Source organism: Callithrix jacchus, chromosome 6, assembly GCF_049354715.1.
Source record: "Callithrix jacchus isolate 240 chromosome 6, calJac240_pri, whole genome shotgun sequence".
NCBI lineage: Eukaryota > Metazoa > Chordata > Mammalia > Primates > Cebidae > Callithrix > Callithrix jacchus.
In genome coordinates this window covers 58,931,949-58,959,423 of record NC_133507.1, presented here as the reverse complement: position 1 = coordinate 58,959,423, position 27,475 = coordinate 58,931,949, and the positions used below count along the sequence as shown (strand labels likewise).

The window sequence follows — 27,475 nt, the reverse complement described above, 5'->3', positions numbered from 1 at the left end:
AATAACTCCAATATACTTAACCTCTTCCTTTTAGTCAGGGTTAAGTGCCCCTTCGTTAAATAGAAGCCATGACCTTAAGGCTGTTTCATCAGAGGATAAGAATAATATTTCTTTTACTGGGTTTTTCTGAAGCACTCAGTTTCTGGGACTGATTTGCTGTCTTCTCGGATACGCCATCCTGCTCCAGATTACCAAGGACTGAGTCTCCGGGGAGCCCCTCAAAAGCCTGGTAAGAAGAATATTTTGAATTGCATGCTGCTTCTACCATTTACATGTTTTTAGTGTGTTTTTGGGGCAGGACTCAATTAGGTAGCAATATGACCAAAAGTTAGCAAAGAGTTCAATTTTAGGAAGCCATACAGGCTGGATGTAAAACTTGTATTAAAGGTAAAAGTTTACCAGGTACCCATGTCATTGAGGGTAATGAATATCAAAGACTATGCTTTTCCATTTACTTAACCTTAAACTAGGAAACTGTTCTCAAATTTCATTTTATTAAAGGGAAGATAAACAGCAGACCAGCTTTTAGTGGAGCGGGTCATGCAGGGTCAAAATCTAAGACTTGATAAAGAATATGAATTTAGAAAGTAGTTCTGCCCTTTTGGCAACGTGGTCATTCTTTGAGCAAGAAGACAGATATGCCTTTGGGAAATGACTGTTTCTGGCTCATTTTCTAAATTTCTTGCTACAGAATATGGTAAAAGTCAGTTTCAGGTTTGCATGCAGCTATAATCAGTGCTTCTGGAAGATAAAATACAAACATAATTGTTAGAAACATTTACAAGCCAGAAATACTAAGAACTGCATGAACCATTCCAAGAAAAGAAATGCTTCTGATGTTACACTTAATGTCAACCTCATCTATTTTTCTGAAATATAAAGCAATTTATCAAATCTCTTCAGTTTTCTTCTTAGCCTGTTTTTTGATGACCAAGTAGCATAGTATGAAGTGGGAAATGCATAATAAATGTGTTATGACTTCAGTCTATATGGATCTTAAACTCTTGGAGAGAGACAAGACGATGAGTCCATTATAGCAGAACCTTTTAAATGGACGTGTAGTAAATGATAAACCTGACACAGGAAATATTTTCCTCATAGCCAGACAGTGTTCAGGAATAAGGCCACAATGAAGTAGGGGTAAAAGTAGTACAAAAAAAGAGGAGAGAATTTAGGGGGAAAATAGTATGAGGAAGCAAAATTCATTATGCAAGATTTTGGTTCATGCTTTTCTCTATCCAAACAGATAATCTCTATCTTTTAATTGGAGTATTTAGAGCATTTATATTTAATGGGATTATTGATATGTCTTGGTTCAAATCTATCATCTTGCTATTTGTTTTCTATTTGTCCTATCTAGTTTTTCTTCTGTTTTGGTATTCTATTTTTAAATAGATGTAATTCCCAAAAAGAAAAATTTTAAGTATGGTTGAACAGCTAAACCATACTGACAGGTTTTGGCATCAGACCTGCCTCGATTCAAATCTCTGCTCTCCTGTGTTAATCAAGTTATGTAGCAACTCCTTACTTTAGTACCTACACGTGTAGAGTGAAGGAAATAGTAATGCATATCTGAGAGGTTTTACTTAGGATTAAATGAGCTAGTGTAAGTAAAGGGCATATCACAGTGTTTGGCTCATAGTAAGAGTCTAGTAGATGTCAATTGCTGCTATGGTAATTATTGTTATTGCTATTATATAAATACAAAGTTAATCTATGAACATGAAAACTAGGTAGAGATATAAAGTTCTTTTTGTAAGGCATTATGTTTTGGTGAGATAGTTCAGGAGAAGTAAAAATACATTGCATTTTGAATTAATAATTATTAAAAAGAAAAGAGACTTGTTGGATTACAATGGCCTTTCCCACTCTTTAGGAAAGTATCTCACAAAGTCAGATTTATTAATAAGTTACACATCTGATTTGTTATAAATGGCTCATATGCACTTTCTAGAGTTGTCTCTTCCTTCCAGTCTAACTGATTTTTACTGGGTCTGCCCCCATCACCATTACTCCCTGCCTCCATTCTTCCCCTTCAGCTTCTCTTATGCCAACAGAAACCTAAGATTTCTAAAGCAAAATCTGTCCATCCACACTCTTCAGTGACTCCCTAGTATCCCAGCATGACCTTCACAGCTTTCTCTGTTCTGATCCTAATCTTCTTTTCTAGCTCTAACTTCCACTGCTCTCTTTTTTCATTCTGTGCTTCCGAATATCCAAACTATTTCGTATTCCTGAACATGCCTGGTGTGTTCTTTCCCTCCTCTATGACTATTCATGCTGCCTCTTCTGCTCCACATGTCCTTCTCCCTCGTTTACTTTTCAAAATCCTCTTCAGTCTTCAAGATCCACAATGGTTCCCTGCTCTTTTAGTGTTTCTTATAGTACTTATCACATCCTGCTTTGTATTATAGTTACTTTAATGCATCTACTAAATTTAAAACTCTCTAGAATCATGGCTTTCCATTTATTAGTTCTCTCCTTACAACCTAACCTAAGTCTCAAATTGAATTCTCGAGCATCCAAAGTGGTGATGAAATATGATAGGAACAAGAGTGAGATGAAACTCTAATTAAGTAGCAATCAGAGATAAGTTTTAAAATGTATTTCTAACAATCCTGGAACAAAGCAAATGTTTCTGAGACAACCTCCAAATAGATAGTTAGTGAAAGGAATTAAAATAATCCAAGCTATTTCATTTTGTGTTATTGCTGTTTGGGGCAGGAGAAGCAAAGAAAGTTTAGACATGAAGACATGAGAAAGCATTATATGTAAATCAAATTCCTCTTGATCTTAGAAAACAACAAAGATGAAGAACAAAATTTTTTGTTTCGTTTATATTATCAGTTGTAGAAACAAGAATATATTATTTAAGAAACATTTTAGCAAATTATACCTTTGTGTTTAATTCTATGTTTTAAATGACCCATTGTTTTAACCCATGATTTTGTGGAAGGCTGAATGAAAATATTGTGAACTTTCCAGTTTAAAAAAAAACGCTAACATCCAATAGGTTTGCTTTTTAATTTGCAGTGAGGTCTAACTTCATTATTCTATGAAGCGGTTTTGTGAGGTAAGAGTTAGAAGCAGGGAGTAAATCTAAAGTTACTCCATCTCAAGCTCAGCTCAAGCAGCCATGCAAAGAAGTCTGTAAATATGGGTCTTAAGGCTGTCTTCAGAGTATAAGAAGTGTCCCTAACTGGCCCACATGGGCCAACCCTTTGCTCACATTAAGAGAAATGCACAACATACCCAGGAAGTTCACAATCCTAGTCACTTGGGCACTAATCCAAGCAGTTAAATTATTTAATATGACTGACAGCAATGTATACAGACCGTATCTGGTTTTACTATGTAAAAGCTTCTACTGTAGACATTTGTTCTTCTATTTATTTATTTATTCAAAAAATAATTATAAACACTATGTGCCAGGAACTGTCCTGGGCCAGTATTTCTCAAAATTTTTATTAAAGACCACTTTTTGGTTGGTTGCTTTCTATTTCACCACATGATACTATGTGGAATACAATGAAAATGAATTACTAGGAAAATAATCATGCATTTGGATGCTGTGTCAATATCAAAATATCCACATGATGCTACACTCTAGCAGAGGGAGGTAGACAATAAACAATAAGCAAACAAATAAGTCAGTTGTGCAGAATGTTAGAAAGGTGAAGAGTTATGGGGAGAAAATACAGCAAGGGTGATCAGGAGGGGCTCAAGTGTTGCATTTTTGGGTGGTTGCATTTTTAAACAGGTGGCTTCATTGAGAATGTGAGGTTTGAGTAAAGGCTTGAGGGTGGTGAGCCAGTTCACCATGTAAGTATCCAAGAGAAGAGCATTTGTGGCAGAAGACCATGACAAAGGCCTAGAGGAGAGAACGTGTATGGACTATATGAAAAGTAGAAGTCCCTGTATTGGAGCTGAGAAAGCAAAAAGTAGAGTAATAGGAAATGAGGAGCCAGGTAGCGCAGGTTTGTACTGCTTAATGTCCTAACAAACATCCTAGGGATCTAGATACAATGAAGATTCTCATTCAGCAGGTCTGAGTGGCTCTGAGATTCTGCAGCACTAATGAGCTTGCAGGTGGTGCTGGTATTGTCGGTCTGAGGTTCACATTATGAGTAGTAAGGGTTTAGTCTCAGTAAAATGGGAAACCAGTGAGTGGGCAAGTGACATGATCTGGGTTATGATTTAAAACAATAACTCTAGCTTTGGAGTTGAGAACCAACTAGACATCATCAAGAAATGAGATAGTCTGTGTAAGTACATTTTCCACGCAGCTGAAACTCTCTCAAACCTAAAATTACCTTTCATATTGAGTGCAGAAACAAAATTCTCCTTATTCTTTATATCTAGGGCATGATTATTAACAGCAGTTATCATATTGGGCTGCAATGCAGAGCAATTGTGAAATGGGGCCACCTACCCTTGCGTTAAATGGCCCTTGACCATTATGATTTTTAGTTAATGTGCCAGATTCTCTGTTTAATTTCTTCTCTCTCAACACAAAGCTGATGTTTCTTACTGTTGTTAATGAGCTGACTTTTTGTAACGTACTTATCTTCTCTTTTTTCTTTTTCATCTTTGCTGTGGTCTAAAAAACAAGGTTTAAGCAGTTTTTTAGGCAGTAAAAGAAGTGGGTCTGAGAGGGAAATCTAAGAATATCCCCTATGAATGAAAGAACAGGAACTCTCATGTATGTAGTACCAATATTAGGCACCAGGCCAGGTCCTTTACTTATATTTTCTTAACGTAAAGTATACAAGCTTTAGTTTAAACTTGTGACCTGTGCTTGTTAAGGAACCCTCACTACCTGCCCCTGGGTTTTCTGTTATACCGTACCTAAGAGATACCTCTGTCCTGGGTTTTCTTCCCATCTACAGAGAATATACCTTAATCATATTTCTTTTTGAAGGTCAAAAGTAGTAAGCAGTGTTCTACTGGCCCTCCTGCGGGGGTCACAGTTGGCAGAGCCCATTGTTGGGGTGTGGTAGAGCCGTCAGAGAGCATGTGGAGCCTGGTAGCAGGCATTAGTGATTGATTTCAGATCTCTTGTGGACTGTCTATTCACGGCTCCTGGCAAATCACACACACTTCCTTCCACTTAGCAGCTTCTTTAATGCCATCTACTTCATTATTTTCCTTTATCTTTCCAGTTGCTCATTATTAAATTTTATTGCTCTTGGCAGCAATTCAGCTATCAGAAAGCAAACTCAGGCTGTATTTTATTCTTGAAACCCTTAATCCTTAAGGTAACCAAATATTTCAACTTTCCTGTGACAGAAATGTTTTCCAAAATGTGGGATGTTCAGTGCTTACACCAGGACAGTCCCAGGCAAACAGCTGAGTCGGCCACCCTGTAACAATACAAGAAATTGAGCTCGATTTGGGCAAGATCACTATATCAGGCAAGACTATGCCTCAGATCCATGTGACAGAATCACTTCACACTGGCCGGCCGCCTGTGTTTGGAAGGGAGAGCTAGCAGCTTGCCAGACAGCAATGCTGTGATCATAAAGGGCTCAGATGTCTCCCATTTGACAGGGAGAGCATGTTCCTACAACAGAGTCTCAAAGGCCACATAATCTCCTTCAGGAAGGCACATGGAAACCAGACACTAAATGAAGGCAAGCCTACTGGGCCTCTCTGTCCCATACCCAGTTCCATGACTGAATGTCACACACAAGACTATTCATTTATGGGTAGTCTCTGGGGTTCAGAATCCCTGCTCTTTTTGGCTCCCTTAGTCTGAAAACATCTTTTCTTCTTGTCTGAATGCCATTGAATTCACCCTAAACCCTCATCAGTAAAACTTGGTAACATCTTATCTGAGGACTTTTCTCAGTGAAATGGCAAAGGAATTACAGATATAGAATTGTTATTGTCAGCATACGAGGTTAGAAAAACACCTCTTATTAAGGGACCTTTTTAGACAAATGTTTCTCAGACTTCACTGGGCTCTCTAGAATCACCCAGAATGCTAGTTAAATAGATTGCCAAACCCACTGCATAGTTTTCAGTTCTGTGTGGATGGAGGGGAGGATTTGTATTGTTACCAACTTTCTAGGGGATGAGATGCTGCTGGTCTGAGGACTTCCCTTTGAAAACCACTGCTCTGAACATGCCCTATCTCTATGGCACAACATTGAATCAGAGAAATTGGGCTTTATATATGTGACTTTCTCCTCATTCAACAAACATTTATTAAGCACCTACTATATGTCAACTACAGGACCAGGAAATGAAATAAGACATATAAGAGACTAATACAATTATAATATCCTGGTCTTTGCAGCTGTTGTTTTCCAAAGCTAGTTTGGTGACATGTTGAGTGTCCTCATGTATCTCAAGTGATCTCATTAAACTCTCGGGAGGTTGTCAAAAACGAAGTTACATTTACTTTTAGCTTTGCTCTACAGGAAGAGGGCAAGAGTGTTCCAGACTTCTAAAAAGTCTATAACATGTTTCATTTTCTAAAATTAGTAGGAATTATTGCCTTTATTGTTTGTTTGTTTTTGTGAGACAGGAGTCTCGCTTTGTCACCCAGATTGGAGTGCACTGGCATGATCTCAGCTCCCTGCAACCTCTGCCTCCCAGGTTCAAGCTTTTCTTGTACCTTAGCCTCCCAAATAACTGGGATTACAGGCCTGAGCCACCACACCTGGCCAATTTTTGTATTTTCTGTAGAGACAGGATTTCACCATACTTCATCTAGCCTGGTCTCAAAATCCTGGACTCAAGTAATCCACCCGCCTCAGCCTCCCAAAGTGCTGGGATTACAGGTGTGAGCCACCACATCCAGCCAGGAATTATTGCTTTTAAAGGTTTTTCCAGATTATAAACTATACTACTTTTGCTAGGCTGGCCCTGTAGTAATTTTTCCCACATGGCAAAATTACTCTAAGACCCACCAGATCTGAATGTTTTCACACACACACGCACATACATATTTTTTGAGCCAGAGTCTCACTCTGCCACCCAGGCTGGAGTGCAGTGGCATGGTCTCAGCTCACTGCAGCCTCTACCTCCTGCATTCATGTGATTTGTTTTCACATATTTGTAATACATATGTCATGGCCATAATGTTTGTTCCCTGACTTTTTGAGAAAAAAATCTAGGCAAGACCAACATGAGGAAGTATACAGTTTGAGATTTGTGGGCATGAGGAGAAAGGGATGGAAGGAGAAAGAAGATAGATCATAGTTGTCTTAATCCCAAATCTAATTTCTAATTTAGCTTCATTTATATTAATCATACACTTTTTTCTATTTGCTTAAGAGACTGATATGGTTTAGCTGTGCATCCCCACCCAAATCTCATGTTGAGTTGTAATCCTCAATGTTCCAGGAGGGACCTGGTGGGAGATGATTGGATCATGGGGGAGTGGGATTTCCCCCTTGCTGTTCTCATGATCGTGAGTGAGACCTGGTTGTTTAAAAGTGTGTAGCACTTCCCCCTTCTCTCTCTCCTGCTGCCACATAAAGATGTGCTTGCCAGGCTGGGCACTGTGGCTCACACCTGTAATCCCAGCATTTTGGGAGGCTGAGGCGGGCAGATGACTTGAGGTCAGGAGTTCGAGACCAGCCTGACTGTGGCGAAAACCTGTCTCTATAAAAATACAACAACAAAATATAGCTGGACATGATGGTGTGTGCCTGCAATCCCAGCTACTCAGGAAGCTTGGGCAGGAGAATCACTTGAACCTGGGAGGCAGAGATTGCAGTGAGCCGAGATCATACCACTGCACTCCAGCCTGGGTGACAGAATGAGACTCTGTCTTGAAAAAAAAAAAAAACGATGTGCTTGCCTCCCCTTTCCCCTTCCACCATGATTATAAAGTTTCCTGAAACCTCTCCAGTCATGCCTCCTGTATAGCCTGTAGAATTGTGAGTCAGTTAAACTTCTTCTTTATATATTATCCAGTCTCACAGTCTCAGGTAGTTGTTTATAGCAGTGTGAGAATGGACAAATACAGAAATTGGTACCAGAAGTGGGATACTGCTATAAAGATACCTGAAAATGTAGAAGCAACTTTGGAACTGGGTAATGGGCAGAAGTTGGGAACAGTTTGGAGGAATCAGAAGACAGAAAGATGAGGGCACGTTTGGAACCTCCTAGAGACTTGTTGGATGGTTGTGACCAAAATGCTGATAGTGATTTGGACAGTGAAGTCCAGGCTGAGGTGGCCTCAGATGGGGATGAGAAACTTACTGGGAACTGAAGTAAAGGTTACTCTTACTATGCTTTAGTAAAGAGACTGGTGGCATTGTGTCTCTAGAGATCTGTGGAACTTTGAACTTGAGAGAGATGATTTAGGGTATCTGGTAGAGGAAATTTCTAAGAAGCAAAGTATTCAAGAGGTGGCCTGTCTGCTTCTAAAAGCCTACACTCATTTATATAAATGAAGAAATGACCTGAAACTAGAATGTTTATTTAAAGGGAAGTGTGAAAAATTTGCAGCCCAACCATGTGGTAAACAAGAAAAATCCATTTTCTGGAAAAGAATTCAAGGCTGCAGAAATTTGCATAAGTAAAGAAGAGCTGAATGTTAATAGCCAAAACAATGGAAAAATACCTCCAGGGCTTTTCAGAGACCTTCATGGCAGCCCTTCCATCATAGGCCTGGAGGTTTAGCGGGGGAAAATGGTTTCCTGGGCTGGCCCCAGGGTCCTGTGCAGTCTCAGGACATGGTGCCCTGCATCCCATCTGCTCCAGCTCCAGCAGTGGCTGAAAGAGAGCAAGGTACAGCTCAAGCCATTGCTTCAAGCCCCAAGCCTGGTGGCTTCCATGTGGTATTGGGCCTGTAGGTGCACAAAAAATCAAGAGTTGAGGCTTAGGAGCCTCCACCTAGATTTCAGAGGATGTATGGAAACACCTGGATGTCCAAGCAGAAGTCTGCTGCAGGGGTGGAGCCTCATGGAGAACCTCTAATAGGGCAGTTCAGAGGACAAGTGGGGGGTACGAGACCCCACACAGAGTCCTGCCTAATGGAGCTGTGAGAAGAGGGTTACTATCCTCCAGACCCCTGAATGGTAGATCTACCAACAGCTTGTACTATATGCCTGGAAAAGCCACAAGCACTCAGTGCCAGCCTGTGAAAGCAGCCATAGGGGCTGCACCCTGCAGAACCAAAAGGGCAAGTTGCCCAAGGCCTTGGGAGCCCACCCCTTGCATCAGCATGGTCTGGATATAAGACATGGTGTCAAAGGATATTATTTTGGACATTTAAGATTTAATGATTGCCCTGCTGGGTTTCAGACTTGTGTGGGGCCTATAGCCCCTTTCTTTTGTCCAGTTTCTCCCTTTGGAATGGGAGCATTTACACAATGCCTGTACCCTCATTGTATTTTGGAAGTCACTAACTTGTTTTTGGTTTTATAGGCTTATGGGTGGAAGGGACTTGCCTTGTCTCAGATGAGACTTTGGACTTGGACTTTTGAGTTAATACTGGAATGGGTTAAGACTTTGGGGGACTGTTGGGAAGGCATGGTTGGTTTTGAAATGTGAGAAGGACATGAGATTTGGGAGGGGTTGGAGTGGAATGATATGGTTTAGCTCTGCATCGCCACCCAAATCTCATGTTGAATTGTAATCCCCAGTGTTGGGGGAAAGACCTGGTAGGAGGTGAGTGGATCATGGGGTGGATTTCCCCCTTGCTATTCTCATGATAGTGAGTTCTCATGAGATCTGGTTGTTTAAAAGTGTGTAGCGCTTCCCCCTTCCCTCTCTCCTGCTGCCATGTGAAGACGTGCTTTCTTCCTCTTCACCTTCTGTCATGATTGTAAATTTTCTCAGGCCTCCCCAGTCATGCCTCCTGTACAGACTGTGGAACTGTGAGTCAATTACACCTCTTTTCTTTATAAGCTACCCAGTCTTGGGTAGTTCTTTATAGCAATATGAGAATGAACTAATAGAGAGACTTTTCTCATTTTTACTAGATCTGGGTTTTTGGTTTGCTTGTTTTTATTTTGCTTTAGTTAGTCATTTTGAAGAATAGGAACAGGGTGCTTGGGACTTCAGTTATAGTCCTAGTAGTTTACCTCAGCTGAGGCCTCTGTTCAAAACTGGGGCTCTCTGGAGGAACTATGTAGATGCCTACCAAGATGGATCATAGTGCCCATTTTCCCTTGAAATTTGAGAATCTGGATTATAAGAAAACGAGTTATATTCCACAAAGGTCAGTGCTTTTCTCCACCACTCAGCAAGCTGAATCAAAACAAGATTCTGACTCTACTGGAGGAGCTGAGGCTAGAGTAGTCTAGAGGAGGCTGGAGGGAAAAGTGGCCACAGCGGTGAGAGTGGCAGATACAAGCCGCAGTGGTCACATGCCAGGCCACCATTCCTGAGGCCACATACCTCAGGGAAAACCTTTTACAGCCTGTTCTCATTCCTGAAACTCATTAAGGCACATTACAGAATTGAACAGTTTTTGACATGATTTCTTCTTAGATTGTTGCTGCAAACATATCTGTGAAACGTTCTTGCTAAACTTTTCCGGTGCTTTCCTGAGTTCGTTAGGTCACGATGCACTTTTTGCAATGCCAAGTTAGGTTCTGGCATTGGCCCAGGACATCAGGAGTGCAGATGCCAAACAACACAAGGCGGGTGGTGTGTGAGTCGAGTTAGGGTATTTGGCTTCTAAGATTGGATGTTGATGGCATGGCAGTAAAATGTGCCTAGAGAAAATTTATTTTTAAATTCTTTTCTTATTTGATGTAACTGAAACAGCACATACTCTGTAGACTGCCCTGTTAACCACAGCTGCCTAGTTTATTTCATTTTAAAGGATTCTTTCAAGTTTAAAATTAAACATATAATTGTTTAATGATGGGGGGTAGTGATTTTTCTTCTTTTTACATTTGTTTGTTTTCTAAGATTGAGGATAATAAATTTTTTTCAGTTTTAAAAATTAATAGCTCTATTTATTTAATTTTCAGCTTACAGAAATATTGAGCTGAAAGTACAAAATTCTTACATACCCTTTCTCCTCTTTTTTTCTCCCTGTTTCCCCTATAATTAACATCTTGTATTAGTGTGGTTCATTTGTTACAATTGTTGAGCCCATATTGGTACATTATTATTATCCATTAGAGTTCACTCTTTTTACGGTACATTCTGTGAGCTTTGACAAATGCATAATGACCTGTATTCATTATGACAGTACCATACAGAATAATTTCACTGACCTAAATATCTCATCTCTCTTTATTCCTCCCTCCCCCTAAGCCCTTGGCAAGCACTATTTGTTAGTTTGTCTATTTACTTATTTATTTTAGTGTCTCCATAGTTTTGCCTTTTTCAGAATGTCATATAGTTGGAATCATACAGTATGTAGCCTTTTCTGATTTACTTTTTTCACTTTAGCAATATGCACTTAAGAGGCCAGGTATGGTAATTTACACCTGTAATCCCAGCACTTTGGGAGGCCGAGGCAGGTGGATCACTTGAGGTCAGGAGTTCAAGACCAGCCTGACCAACATGGTGAAACACTGGCTCTACTAGAAATACAAAATCTAGCTGGGCATGGTAGCACACACCTGTAATCCCAGCTACTCAGGAGGCTGAGGCAGGAGAATCACTTAATCCTGGGAAGTGGAGGTTGCAGTGAGCCAAGATCACGCCACTGCACTCCAGCCTGGGCAACAGAGTAAGACTCCATCTTAGACAAAAAAAAAAAAAAAAAAAAAAAAAGATTCCTCCATGTCTTGTCATGGCTTGAATGGCTTGATAGCTTGATATGTTGGTTGTTTCCAAATTTGGACAATTATGAGTGAACCCACCATAAACATTTGTGTTCAGGTTGTGGTGTGGATGTAACTTTTTAATTCATTTGAGTTAACACCTAGGAGGGTGATTGCTGGATTGTGAGGTAAGAGTATGTTTAGCTTTGCAAGAAACTGCCTAACTGTCTTCCAAACTGGCTGTCCCATTTTGCCTTTCCTTCAACAAGTCAGAGGTCCTGTTACTCTCCCTACTTGTCAGCCTTTGGTGTTATGAATGTCTTGGATTTTGATTTTTTTTTTTTCCCTTGAGATGGAGTTTCACTCTTGTTGCCCAAGCTGGAGGGCAGTGGCAAAATCTCGACTCACTGCAACCTCCTCCTCCCGAGTTCAGGCAATTCTCCTGCCTCAGCCTCCCAAGTAGCTGGGATTATGGGCACCTGCTACTATGCCCAGCTAATTTTTCGTAGTTTTAGTAGAAACAGGGTTTCCCCATGTTAGCCAGGCTGGTCTTAAACGCCTGACCTCAGGTGATCCACCTGCCTCCGCCTCCCAAAGTGCTGGGATTACAGGCATGACACCGTGCCCAGCTGGATTTTGACATTTTAATAGATGTGTAGTAACATTTCATTATTTTAATTTGCATTATAAATGCAAATAACATATGATGTTAAGTATCTTTTTACATACTTATTTGACATCTGTGTATCTTCTTTGGTGAGGTATCTATTGAGATTTTTTGACCATTTTAAAATTGCATTGTTTGTTTTCTTATCCTTGAGTTTTAAGAGTTCTTTGTGTAGTTTGGGTACAGTCCTAAATCAGATATGTGTTTTTTTGTTTTTCTTTTCAACTTTTATTTTAGGTTCAAAGGTTATGTGTGCAGGTTTGTTACATGGGTAAATTGTGGGTCACAGAGGTCTGGTATAAAGATTATTTTGTCCCCTCAATAATCAGCATAATATTCTATAAGTAGTTTTTCAATCCTCACTCTCCTCCCACCCTCCACCCTCAAATAAGCCCCAGTGTCTGCTATTCCCTTCTTTGCAGCCATGTGTACTCAATGTTTAGCTTCCACTTATGAATGAGAACATACGGTATTTGGCTTTCTGCTTCTGTATTAATTCACTTAGGATAATGACCTCCAGCTCCATCCATGTTGCTGCAAGGGCCATGATCTCATTCTTCTTTTATGGCTATGTAGTATTCCATGATGTATAAGTACCACATTTTCTTTATCCAGTCTACCATTGATGGGCATCTAGGTTGATTCCATGTCTTTGCTATTGTGAATAGGGCTGCAATGAACACACACCTGCATGTGTCAAGTATATGTTTTGCAAATACTTTTTCCCAGTTTGTGGCTTATCTTTATTTCTCTTAACAGTGTATTTTGCAGAAAAATAATGAATTTTTAATGTATCTAATCAGGGAGAAAAATGTTTTTAAATAAGTCACTTTGGCTTGATACCCACTACCTACCTAAGAAAATAAGAACAGCTTCAGATAAACAAGGTAGTTGGCTGTACAGAAGCTGAATTCATGAGAACCATGACATGAGTGTGATCCCTAAATTAAATGTAATCAGTTTTTAGTGCTATAGGGTGGCAAGAGAGATGTAGTCTCACATTAAATGAGGAGAAAAAAGAATCTTGGTTATGTGACTGTAGAACCATATAAAGATTTTTCATTTTTATTTTACTCTCTTGGTTTTCTCACTATTTATGCTTGCTAAGTAACTAAAACTCTTGGAAAAACTAGAAAAACTCAGGTTGTCTGCGAAAAACAGTATTTAGAAAGAGATCAATTCGTTGGTTTAAATTTTGGAGGGGGCTGGGAGAGAATGAAATATACCTTTATTACTCATTCATTAGGATATTTGTCCAGCAGATGTTACTTGAGCACCTACTAATTGGCAGATACTATGATGCAATATACAGGGAGCAAGATCCAGGCTTCCTCTTGTGAAATTTATATTCTGAGAGAGATGGACAAATAAATTTGAAAACAAGTCTCCTTTGACTAGGGTGTTGATACAGGTGAGCACAGGAGCGGTGGGAGCTACAATAGTGATATTTGGTCTCCAGGGAGCACAGAAGGTTCACACAAGCTTACTCCAAAGCTCAGACCTGCAGAGGATCAAGAATTGTCCAGGCAAAGAATAAGAAAAGTTGTTTCCAGCCCTCTGCCTGTTCCCTTTTTACACTGGGAAATGCTCACATGTGAGAGATACAAGATCATGTGGTTGTTTATTTTTGTTTTGCACCTGCAACCTCTATACTTGGTTGTTTTTGGTTTTGACTTTTTAAAAAATTCTTAAATGTAATATGTTTACAGAATATAAAAAGCTTAAAATGAAAATGGACAGTGTAATAAATGATTATAATGTAAGCATCCTGTAAGCACAACTGAGATAACAAAACAGACCTTGCCAATGCCACCGAAGTTGTCAGCACGCCCTTTTAGGATTACGATTCTCTTTCTGCACCCTACAGGTAACCACCTGAGTATGTATCCCTAAATATTATAGCTTAAGTTGGTCTGTTTTTAAACTTTGCACTAGAATCACATAGCATATATTCTTTGACTTCCAGTTTTTTCTCTTTTTTTCACTCGACATATTTTAAAAATTAACTTGTATATTTTCATTGCTGTATAGTATCCATTTTAGGACTAGAGTGCACTTTATGAATTCATGCTTCTGTTGATGGGCATCTGGGCTGTTTCAAGTTTGGAGCTCTTACAAAGAAGAGATGTCCATGGATGATGGTCTCATACCCTTGGCAGAGTGACAAAGCTGGCTTTGGAATCGGTCAAACTTAAATTTACATCCCAGCTATGCCACTCTAATAGCTTTGTGACTTTGGTCAAGTTAACTTCCCTATACCTGTCTTTCCTCATCTCTAAAATAGGAATAATAAAAGTACCTATGTCACAGGGTATACATGTAAAGCGCTTCAAACACTGCTTCACATGTAGTAAGCATTTAACAAAAGGTTGGTGCTGTTATTCTTGTTACTCATAGGAATATTTTATTTTTCGTTGAGAGAGTTCTCTACCAAGTTAATATGGCCCAACCTATCCAGATTTAAGATTGTAGAAACCTTTGGGTCCTTTTGTTCAACTCTCATTTAAACTGCAATATTAGTTGGCCATCCCAGAGCCAGAACCCAACCAAGAGCTGGGCTCCAGGGAGACACAGAGTCAGTAGTCCCTCTAGATCCGCTCTCTGGTCCAGACTATTCTTAAGGGCTCATTGGATGGCCACTTTAGCTTCTTAAATGTCTTTCCCTTTTTGTTCTATAAATAAACAGGGGAAATTAGAAGCCTTAAAGGATTGACCACTTAGCTCTATATTTGGCTATAGACTGTAAAGTCCATTACATCATAGACAAGTAATTTGATTATTTATTCATTGGTCAGAATTCAGGATTTCAAGGGCTCTATCCTAATTAGGCTCAAAGATGAGAGAGCAAAAATAAGGGACATAAAACCATGCCTGGGGGAATCATTGGCATTAGGTAGAGGTGTTTTGTTTAATTTGGACTGCTGTTGAATTTGGATCAACAGTACTCGTAATTTTTTTAAAAGAACAGACAAGCTCTTATTAAACAAACTATGAATATAGTTTGGATGATGACAGGAGGGAGAAATTCAACATAAACTGGATATAATGAGTCTGTAATTTTTCTCCTAACCAAGAACAATTCACAATGATTTCCTGACCTCCCTCTTCAAATCATGCACTCTATCCTAGACTAGAGCTTTGCCTGAGCACTGCCCACCACCATCACCCCCAACTCACTCCTCCAGGCCCACATTGTCCCCCCTTTCCAACATTCTGCTATTTAAGCATTTTATTACACTAAAATTCCCTCTTCTGTGATCTGTATTCCTAGGTTCCTAAGAATGTGTGTTTATCTGTGTGTGAGTGGTGCTCTGGAGACTTTGAGGGGACCCTGGGTCAGGACTCATCCAAAAATAAGACTCCAGTTTATTGGCTTACAGCATGTAGAATAATGCCTGGTACATGGTAAGCATCTAATAAAGTTTAGCTGCTGCTACTGCTGTTTCTCACTCCTCCAATGAGAATCACTTTTGAAAGTACCTAATTTCCAAGTTAACAACTCCTTCCTTCTTTCCATTCAAATTGTATTCTGGAGTGTGCTAAGATTTCTGAAAACTGCACTTAGTTTTCCCTCGATGCTAACACAAGTCTCGAGAGCATATCACCTTGCATCTTTACAGCATTTGTGTGGGACCGATTTGTTGGTATTTTCTGTGTCTGGCAGTTTGTGTAATGGGAGGGAGTTATGTTTCATTAATCCACCTAAATGGTTTCAGGAATATTGATAACTTCCACAGACTCAGATCCCCAAGTCACCATCCAGAAAGGTCTGTTTGGCTGCCTAGCAGTGAGCAATTAGAACAGCCAGTCTACACAGACACCAGGCTGGTTTGTCTGACCTAATATGCATGAAGACCCAGTGTTCCCAAAGGGATTCTTCCTTTTTAGAGGAAGAAATTAATGATATCCCTTTTTGTTAAATTGGTGCCAGTATTTTCCCTAAGCAGCCTATTTAAAAGAGCAAATTCAAACAGATCCAAGAAACAATTGCAAGAGATCTACAAAGCTCTTAGGGGATGAGTTTACACACTGTCCTAATTTCAATGGAGACATTTTTATGCCAGGACACAATGGCCAGGTTCTCCCAATGGATACACACCCACTTTAAATGCTAAACTCTGCATTTATGCAGAAATCAGATAAATAGAGCTCTAGGTTTGTTTCTGCTCTTAACTGATTTGTCCTCCAAAGCGGCAGTTTCCATGCTAACTCATTAGCATGGGCAAATGTTTGGGGTACTGGTGAGGGACAGAACATCCAAGGATGCATTCCAAATCTCTGAGGGTCAAATTACAAAGTGTTCACTCCTTTTGTCCTTCACTGCTATATTTACCCATACCCAGAGCAGTTCAGCTCACAACACACTGGTACTCTGCCTTCTGATTTTCAACTTGGGTTGCCATTAAGAAAGCAAGGTAATTCCCTTCTCTTGTGGGCTGCTTGTTCTTTGCCCTAGACCCACATCCTCATATTCAGTCTATTAATGGAACCCCCATTCATGTCATGTAAGCAGTTTTTATTTACTACTGGGAGGGCACTGGGAAACAGTCCATCATGTTGTTTCTCCCCTTAAAAGAGGAGTGAGACACAGTGAAACCCCATGTCTACTAAAAATACAAAAAGTTAGCCTGGCATAGTTGCATGCATCTGTAGTCATCCCAGCTACTCGGAGGCTGAGGCAGGAGAATCACTTGAACCCAGGAGACGGAGGTTGCAGTGAGCTGAGATCACACCACTGCACTCTAGCCTGGGTGACAGAACAAGACTCAGTCTCAAAAAGAAAAAAAAGAGGAGTTAGAATAGATGCTTCCCTCTAATCTACCACCCTGAGCAAATTAATCCATGTGAGCAGTATGAGCAGAAGGGACAACCTGTGAATGACCACTGAATGATTAGAGAATTTAACATATACTGCATAAAGGTTTTACTTACTAGTTATCTGTACCCAGAGAATTCTAAACATTGCCCTTAGAGTGATGAACTTTTCTTCAGCAGTCTGACAAATGGTCATCTATGCTAATTTCCTGCATTCTTTTGCAGATCTTTTTATATCACAAGCTCCTCTGGGAAGCTAATGGAATCCATGCACCCTAACTCTAGAAAAATGCACAACTGTACACCTGCAACATTTTACACATAATATCCTTAACACCTTCATGTTCCCATCAGGGTCTGTATCCCAGGTTAAGAATTCTTGTACCAATGAGAGGAATTGACTAATTTTAAAGACCATCAGCTTCATGTTTGGTAAGCTTGAGAGAATTTTCTTTCTGCTTTCCAATAAAGGAAGAAAAAAAGATGGCTGTTTTTTCCCATGTGGTAGTTCTTCAGGTATTTGTAGATCGCTGTCTTTTTTGGTTAGATGTCTCTTTGGGGGCTATGTCTCTATAAATCATCAGATGACCCTCAAGAGTTATTTAAGAGAATTTTGTGCTAGGATTAAAGTCTTTGGGCTACAAGATGTACATGCGATACCAAAAATGAATAGACCTGTGGCTTCTCAAAAACGCCAAGGCAGGTTGCTATAGTCTTTTTCTTCTTCATTAAACAACAACAAAAAAAATTAATTCCTTTAAAAAAAATCAGAATTATTGAAAAAATAAAAACATTGAACCCTGTGTTTATTGTTCTACCATTTTAATTTGTTTTTGATTTAAAAATTACTTGGCCATTGCTCAATTTTCATATTTAATAGAAACAGAAAGAGAATTATTAGTGGAATTCTAGACTAAAGTTAGAACATAAAGATTGGGTAATGTTTTACATTTTACTTTGAGTTCTGGCAAAGTGGGGTTAATTTTTTTGAACCACTCTTATATGCTCAGATAATTTAGGCACAACATAAATGAGTGTTGTTGCTCTCCTTGAAAGCAGTTTTTTCCTGACTCTCATTCATATCAGTATAAACTTAGATGTTAACCCTATTTTGACATTTTAGATCACCGATTTTAAAGGAGTAATGATAGTTCCAGGCATCTCAGATATTTTGTTTTAGAGTTTTTACATTGTCTGTAGTTTGTCTTTCATTAAAGGCTGAACTGTGATTTAGTAGAATTTAGAGAAGAATTAAGTTATAGAAAAAACAAAACCCAAAAATAATAACAACAAAAGCTTAACTGAAAATCTAGAGATAATGTATTTATACTTGGTTCTGGGCAGTCAATTAGCCCTCACTAAAAATGAGTAAGTCGAGCCAAGTCACACCTGAATTTCCTAAATGCACACAATTCTATAATGTGAAGATATGAAAGGTCAGTAATGAAGTTCTGTGCTTTGGCAGATATTTGAGTCCTCCTCCTGCCTCCTGAAAATGATTGCTGTTTCTGCATTTAAGAGAGTATTTTTCAAACATTGATTGTGATCTGTATTTTAATAAATTACATCCTTCCTTTATATAGTTACTTCAGCAATTTCTATAGCCATGCAGTGGTGCTTTTAGTCTACCCCTAAAAGTGATTTTCTGCCCATCGTGTCACAATTAACTCTTTTCCCTCTTAAAGGGAAACGATGTGAGATGCTTGCTGGTATGAACCTATGGCCTTTCCTCAAATCCTTCGAATAATTTTAGCTCCCCTACTTCCCCATGCAGATAAACTACACACATACACTCTTTCTTTCTCTCTCTTAAACGCACACACACACACACACACACACACACACACACACAGAGGAATGTATCAGACAGAATCTCAGCAGGAAACAGATTGCACATTCAAATTAGGATAATTTGAGTATTGTTTAATAAAGGGATTATTTTTGAAGATTGTGGCAAGATTTAGGGAAACCATAAAGGATAGTGTAGTTCTCCAAGGACCAATGAGAGTAAAGCCATTACCATATACATGTAAAGGAGCAAGGAGAGAGTATGGCATCTGGAATGCAAAAGGAGAGAGTCATATTGATATAGGAGTCTTGAGAAGAGAGACGACTTTCAGTTAAGGACAGTCAACACAAGACAACCCCATATGAAGGGAGCTGGGGAATACAAGAGAATCTTCTTTCTTTGTCTTTTTCTTCCCTCTGATTTCCTGATAGGGCTCTCTGTTGGTCAAACCCCTGAGAAGCCAGACTAGTCCAGGCCAGGCATGGTGGCTCAAGCCTATAATCCCAGTACATTAAGAGGCTGAGGCAGGTGGATCACAAGGTCAGGAATTCAAGACCAGCCTGGCCAAGATGCTGAAACTGTGTCTCTACTAAAAATTATAAAAAATTATCCAGGCATGGTGGAGCATGCCTGTAATCCCAGCTACTTGCGAGGCTGAGGCAGTGAACTGCTTAAACCGGGGAGGTGGAGGTTACAGTGAGATCGTACCACTGCATTACAGCCTGGGTGACAGAGGGAGACTCCATCTCAAAAAAAAAAAAAAAAAAGGAAGCCAGACTAGTCCATACAGGTCAGTAAAATTGTAATTCAGTTAGGAATTGTACTCTGCTTTCAGAAATACATACTGGAATACAGTAACTTCAACAGGTAACTATTTTCCTCATGTCTAGAGGTAGATAATTTCTGGTGCTGTATCAGAAGATCAAGAATGACAAGCAAAGCCAAGTCTCTGCAGTTCTCTTCACTTTTCTTTCATGGTCCCAAGAACATGAAAGATGGCTACTGCTGAAGCTCCAGCCACTATGGCTATAAAAAGGATTTTCCTAGAAGCTCTATGCAGTGATCTGTGTACATCTCATGGACCTCCTTTATCTACAGGGGAAGCTGGGAAGCATATTTGAGCTGATTACATTGCTGTTGCATGTGACTTAAGGTTTCCATTAGGAAGGAAGCAGGGAAGAATGGATGCTGAGTAGACAAAGAGTAGCATCTACCAACATAAAATTTAATCATCTGAGGCACGTGTGCCCAGGGCATTGTTTCATGCTGTTTTCTGAACTTGAGAATTTTCAAATCATATGAATGATCAGATTTTACTTTGGGTCCTTCTTCAAGACCTGCAGGCAAGAAAAAGATCACTTAGATGAAATGGCTATAAAATTCTAAGGCATCCAGGTGAGGTGGCTCACACCTGTAATCCCAGCACTTTGGGAGGCCGAGGGAGGTGGATCACTTAAGGTCAGGAGTTTGAGACCAGCTTGACCAACATGGTGAAACCCTGTCTCTACTAAAAATATAAAAATTAGCCAGGCGTGACTCCCTCTCATCAATCAATCAATCAGTCAATCAATTCTAAGCCAAATATTTAAGTGTGTCTTGTGGAAACGGTTTGTGCAAATAAAATGAAGCTATTTCTGGTAGTCTAGAAATAAGAGAAATGGAAAAGACACACTTTGTAAGCATGCTGATGGAAGTATAAAGGATACCATTTTTGTACAAAAATATTTTATAATATGTATTGAGAGCACTGAAAAAATGTTTGGACCCTTTATTCTGACAATTCACTCAGAATCCTATTTTTTTAAGTACAGAAAAGCTTAAGAGAACAAGTAAATAAATTTGATACAGCCATACTGTAGAATATATATGTAATGGTTAAAAATTACATTTACAAAGTATTTAATGTATGGGAGAATTTTTTCATTATCTTAATAACCTAAGGCTCTGCTGCAGTTTTATCTGAAGTATCCTCTAATCCTCTAAGGTCTCTCTTTCCTTTAATATCCAATTAAAATTGCTTGATTTCCCATCCCACTTAGTAGTAAAATTCCTATTCTCTATTCTTTTGCTGCCTGTCACAACTCAAACTTCAGGGGGGAAAACATGCTCCTTTAGAAAGAAATTGACAAAGAACTTTAAAAGTCAGTTCATAAAAGGACAAAGTACAAGTGACCTATGACCCCATGCAAAAATGTTCAACCTCAAAATTTAATGAGAAATAAAAATTTCTTTTTTGCATATCAAACAGGCTATCTTTGAACAAAAAAGATAGTACATGGGCTGTCAAGAATGCAAGGAAACAAGAGCATTCGTAGTATTGTTTGTGGCAGGGAAAGAGCCTATGTGTAGAGCAGTCTGCCAATGTATCATTTGACCCAACAATACCTGTTATAAAACTTATCCTCTGTACATGATTGGGTTAAGCTATGCATAATATTTTTGTGATGGTTGTACTAAAACATGAAAAGAAAATGATGTTCATTTTGGGCCACCCGGAGAATCGTGGTAGATGACAGCGGAACAGGAAACTGTTCAGCATGGTACCTAGTACGTAGTAAGTGCTTAATAAGTGTTTCCCAAATGATAAATTAATTCAGATGGGTAGTTTTTAAGGGAGAAATTAGTTTTGCTTCAAACCGCATCTTGCATTTTAGTCATAGGTTGTAGATGTTTCTGGTCCACAGTTGTAGCCATAGGACTGGAGCTCAGGAGATGGGCACAGCCATCTGCCGAGAGCAGTGGAGGACCATAAGGAATGACATTTCTTTCTGTTTTTCTTTTTTTATATAGTCAAATTTGTTATGAAAATGAATGAAGTTTCCAAATAAGAGTAGAGAAAGAGATTAGTAGTGGGCCTTAAAAAGTCTGCAGGGGGCAAAGTAGACCAAGTGAGGTTACTCTGTGGTTTATGTAACTATATACAATACTTTTGATGAGAGAAAAATTAACTGGGTTATCTGATTGATAAACATAATCATTTGAGATACATTTGCATAGTCTATAGAGATGGTCTCAGGCCCTACTGAGAGAGGAGGGTGTAGCTTGCTTTAAAGTCTTTTCTCCTCCTCTGCTCAAATACTTTTCCCATAACACACCTCAAAAATCCCCAAACCTTTGTTGCAAGAGTCTGACTATAATAATCAGTGAAGGCAACTTGAAATATTAGTCTTCATATCAGTAGGTTATAGCATATTAAAATACACTTGGATTTTAATGATGAAAATATGCTGAATTAGAAACGTCTGCAAGTTTCATTATTTTCTCAGTAATTCCCAACAGATTGTACTCAAATCATTTAATGTAAGAAAACATCTAAAATAGGATATTAAGGAGTTTATTCTTAAGTGTTTTTGTTACAAAAGGATGAAATATTGCTGCTCAGTTTGAAGGGTTATTTTGGATTGAAAGTGCAGCATAAGTACATGGTGACAAATAAAAATTATGAGTTCTAAAACATGGTATTGCATTATTATTTTGTTGATTATAATGCTTGAGTGTTTTTTACCATGTGAGCCATGTAGGCAATAATGTTAAAATAGTTTAAAGTTAACTCTCTTTTTGAATATGCATTACAGCTAGAATTCTGTCACCTGGATTCTTCTAGGTTCTGCTTACCCAGGTAACTAAATATTATTGATCTTGTAGAGAGAATTATGAGTAGCCAATGAGAAAATTCTAATTTCTTCAATAACATTTTTCACTGATCAGTTTATTACTGATCTCCCCACTAAGTTTATTAAAATTACCAGATCACACATGTAGAAGAAAAGCCAAATTTTTAAAACTTGTGCACTGAGTGTGAATGGATTTAGCATTTGAAGAGGGTCTCATTCCCAGTAAATAAATCTTCTCTGTATAAATCTGGAGTTCAAATGGTTCTGATTAGAACCCTGCTTTCTTTTTCATACCTGCTGGAAAGCAATTAGATTAGTAGAGGGCATGAATCCCTTATATCCTGTCATGATTGAGTCCAGGTTTGAAAAAAGGACAGTAACCTCGATGAAGAACCACCGCATTCTATGCCTGAGTCACAGACTCAGGCTTTAATGTGGCTGTTTGTCAACCACCTCATCTTTAATATTGTCGTACTCTAAAATGAGACACTTAGCCAAGTGGCATATGAAAAGAGGTGGTAGAATCTTTTCAAGCAACCTTCTATGAAACAACAATTTGAGCTGTATTTATTGCATACATTGTTGTGAAGAGGATGTCTTCCTGTCTTTCCAGAGTCTATTTCCTAAGAGCAAAAATTAAATAATTCAGAAGAGGAACTGATTTAGTTCTAAACTTAATGCCAGTTTTAATAATGTTTTCTACTGAAATTGTCATTCTGATACCAAAATCTTGACTAGATGAGTATTAAAGAAATGAATAAGAATTTCAATAAGATCTTTGTGAATTTCTTGAAAATTCTCAACTAACCATGTAAAATTTTTCCCCTAACCACAGATTTTAGGTGATGCTAGTGAAGGGTATGGGAGATCCAAAGCAAAGGACTAATGGAAATGTTTGAAGCCCTCTTGGACCTGAAAGTATGGCATTCCTTCATTTGTATTGTGTTTATTCACATAATGAAATGTTTATGAAACTTAGCATAAAACAATTCCAATCAGGGCAGCAAAGAACAAATCACTGAGCTTTGCTCCTATCAGCAGAAAATGCTTTGTTTCAGTCTTTGGCTGAAGTTGGAGGGGGGAATGACCTGCTGAACAGCTCTTCTGGTAATGGTGAGAGACCTCCAGGCAGAAAGTCCAGTGGAAAAAGTACACCACAACTAGAGTGACAAACTGAGTATCACTGTGAGAAAAGCCACACCTTTCATTGCTTCTTTTGAAAAGCAGACATGACTCCAAGTGTTTGGAAAGTAGCATCTTAAGTAGTCTTGACACAGACCCAAATTCTGAAAAGTTTGATGAAATTTAGGCGTGGGATGGTGAGGAGCCATGGACATTTTTATGTGCTTTTAAGCATACATTTACATTTCATCTAGACACTTTTTAAAGAATTAGTAGTATAACATCACCATAGAAAATGAATACATTTTGTAACGAAACTTCAAGCAATATGCCAAGGTGCATTGATGGGTCATGGATGTGTTATGGTTGTGCCAAGGTATTGATACCCTCAGCTTTCAAAGCAGCCAGGTAGCACTGGGCAACTGGAGGCACCTCTGTCTACCTGATCTCTGTTTACCAGACCAGATCATACACATATTATCATTTTCTATGTTTGCCATGACATAGCAAAGCCTGAAAAACTCTGCTTTGCAGACATACTTTGCAAAACTCCTGAATTCCAATAAGAAGGGGTATGTAAAGTTATCTTATATCTAAATAAACAGAGGCAGAAAGAGCATAGTATGTATTCCCAGATACTGTGCACAGTGTATTTGGTAATAACAGGGGCAGCATATGGAAGACGGCCAGTGGAGGAAGGCCAGGGACTTTCTGTCGGGGCTTTTCTGCTTCTTTGGCTTGACTACACTGACTCTCTAACAATAAATATTCAGAAATTTTCTAGCAAATGTTCAGGCATGAGGGCATATGGAGTGTTGGATTTTGTTTGTGTTTAAAATATTGTTTCCACACAGATGGCATTGGTTTAGCTATTGTGTGACTTTGTTTGGATCTTCTTTTGCCCAAATAAGAGATGAGAACCATAGCTCTTTGAAACTCAAGCTACCAGGTTTGTATTCTGCAGTTGGCCTCCCCACATTCTTCAGAGGCTCGTGTCTCATTTTGTCCACAAAGATACCCTTATGTATCAATGAGAATACAGTGATTTCAATTGGCTCTTGAAATATAAGGATTAAGACATGAAGGGAGACCATGAAAATTTCATGAACCATGGATTTAGCTGTTTAGATACTTAGATTCCAGAGTGCAGTTACTGTAGCAGCAATCTGGCCATGATACTAGGGCTGACAAAGTCAACTCACTGTTTCTTTAAAGGTTGGATGGTCTTCTTAAAAGATGTCCAGGGACAAGGTCTACAAGAAATGAACTCAGTGACATGTGTGTCCTATTAGATAAGTTTCTGTTTTCTATCTAAAGATATTTTTAGATATCCAGTCTGCACCTTGTTAGTGCCGGTGGGTAGTAGGAGAGAAAAACAAGCAAACAAATAGAAATAATACCTTAGAATACAAGAAATTTATAAAATTGTGAACGTTTTTCTTTTGTTTATTAACTATCATGACTACACTTTCCTATTATCAAGGGCCTCAATACTTCTCCAGGGAACACGAGAGTGCCCGCTTTGTTTCCTCCCCTCTGTATTTCACTTTCCTTAGGTGAACTCTTCACCCACTCTTCCAAAAGTCAGCCAAAGTCAGAGTCTTGCTTTCACATGTCCCCAAAGCTAGGGAAAAAAAGCCTACTTCCAGCAATACTCAAATATATGTTCTTCTCTTCACAATAATATTGTATCTTACTTAATGACTGTAGAATAAAATACCTGCTTAATCACTAACAGTCTCTAAAGGCTGTTCTTCTGGAATCTGTGGACCTGAACTTGAATCGTGTGCTAATTCATAAGCAGAAGAACCATTTCCTTCCTGGGACCTTGTGAAAGACAGAAGGAAAGACAGAATCTATAAAACCAGGCTGAGTTATTTTTTCAAGTTTTAGTTTTTGAATTGTGATCCATAGGAAACTGAGAGTTGGCCAGGTGCGGTGGCTCACACCAATAATCCCAGACTGTTTAGCCAGGTCTTTCTGCAAGAACTGTCACGTTTAAGAAGTTCCTCATTTTTTGTATTTTTAGTAGAGACGAGGTTTCACCATGTTGACCAGGATGGTCTCGATCTCTTGACCTCATGATCCACCCGCCTTGGCCTCCCAAAGTGCTGGGATTACAGCATGGTGGCACGTGCCTGTAATCCCAGCTACTCAGGAGGCTGAGGCTGGAGAATTGCCTGAACCCAGGAGGCGGAGGTTGCGGTGAGCCAAGATCATGCCATTGTACTCCAGCCTGGGTAACAAGAGCGAAACTCCGTCTCAAAAAAAGAAAAAAGTTCCTCATTATAAGACAACATGGATGATTTGATCATGAGCATATTTCACCTATCTAAACCCAATTTAACTAGATGATTAAGGAGACTGAGATACTGGTACGATTCTGGAGAAAGATCCAAGATTAATATACTGAGATGCCAGAACTATTGTTTCACATATTGCAAAATCAGATTTAGATCTTGTCTGAAATTTCATAACTGAAGAAAAAGAGTTATCCAATTTAGAGAGAAAACCAACTTCTCTCAGCTGCTGCAACAGGATTAAGTAAGAAAACGACGTTTAGAGAGAAAGGAGGTCTAAATGTATGACATTAGTTTGAAGATTGCAGTTGAGTTGGGTTGTATATCTTCCTTTTTATTTAGCTCCTTCTTTTATATAAGGAAACCTTATATTATGAGATATATAATTAATATTTTTTAGGTTAGATCTCTGTGGACCAAATAAAAGAATATTTCCATCTCACAGGTGAGGAAACTGCTTTTTAAAGGTTGGGTTCATTGGCCACACTCATTCAGCCAGAAAGTGTTGGAGCCAAGATTCAACCCATTATTTTTTCACTCCAGAGCCTGGGCTTTAGCAGGCCTTGCTATGTCTTCCACAGCAAACACATGTTACTCTACCCAATGTTGTAAGACACTTAACTGTGCTTTTTGGTGTTTTTTCCTGATCATTATTGTAAGGCCAGCGGGGCTGATTTCATTTAGCAAATGACCATTTTGGTTATTTGTCCTTGAAGAAACAGTCATTTGCACATTATTCTGGCCTGGTGTTTGGATTCTTTATTTGACTTTTTTAGTGGTTTTTCATATTTCCAGGTGGTTCTCAGTTGTTGCACAAGAATCAAAATACTCTACAAATTAGCGTTACCCCAGTAACCCTCTTTGAGTCTCTTGCTCTCATTGCTCCCAGTGTGGTGCTAGGAACATAGATGGGACTCAATCTCTGTGAAACGAACGAGGCTATTGCATCATCCTGAGAGGATCACCAATAACATCTCTTTTGCTGACATAGGATTACCTCCAAAAAGCATGTTGTTAATGTAACCTTATGTTTCTTAAGATAGATAACATGTATATAGATTTAATTTGTCAGACTAGCTGCCTTTCACCAAGCAATGAGTAATTTTTGAAGGAATAGGAAATATTAGTAGATGTTTTTGAGTGAGAGCAACTAAAGGATTTATTCATTCCCAAATATGCATTCATTTGTCATTTGCTCTGATCCATGCCACTGAAATAGAAATATGAATGATTCTGTACCTGCCCTCAAGTGGATAATACTGTTATATTGTTATGTACAGTGTGAAATGGGAGCCCTGTGGAAGGGCGTTTAACATGGACTTGGAAGTCAGGGAAGGCTTCCAGAGAAGATGAGCCTGAGGTGTTTCTTACGGGGCTAGCAAGGCTAGTAGTTTTCTGTGTTGCAGTGTAGGCAGAGTTCTGAGGGGTAGCAAGAGATGAGCTGGATTGGTAAGTAGGTGTCAGATTAGGAAGGGCCTTGT

General features: G+C 39.0%; 1 protein-coding gene across 5 annotated transcripts in view; it reads left to right on the top strand.

The window, feature by feature from the left end:
- MYO3B (myosin IIIB) overlaps positions 1-27,475 on the top strand; it is a 503,216-nt gene that overhangs the window by 401,020 nt on the left and 74,721 nt on the right. For all 5 annotated transcript variants that reach the window (XM_035304567.3, XM_035304566.3, XM_035304565.3 and 2 more), the window contains one exon: positions 133-229. In XM_035304567.3, coding sequence (XP_035160458.3) covers positions 133-229 — 97 coding nt within the window. The remainder of the gene's footprint in view (positions 1-132; positions 230-27,475) is intronic.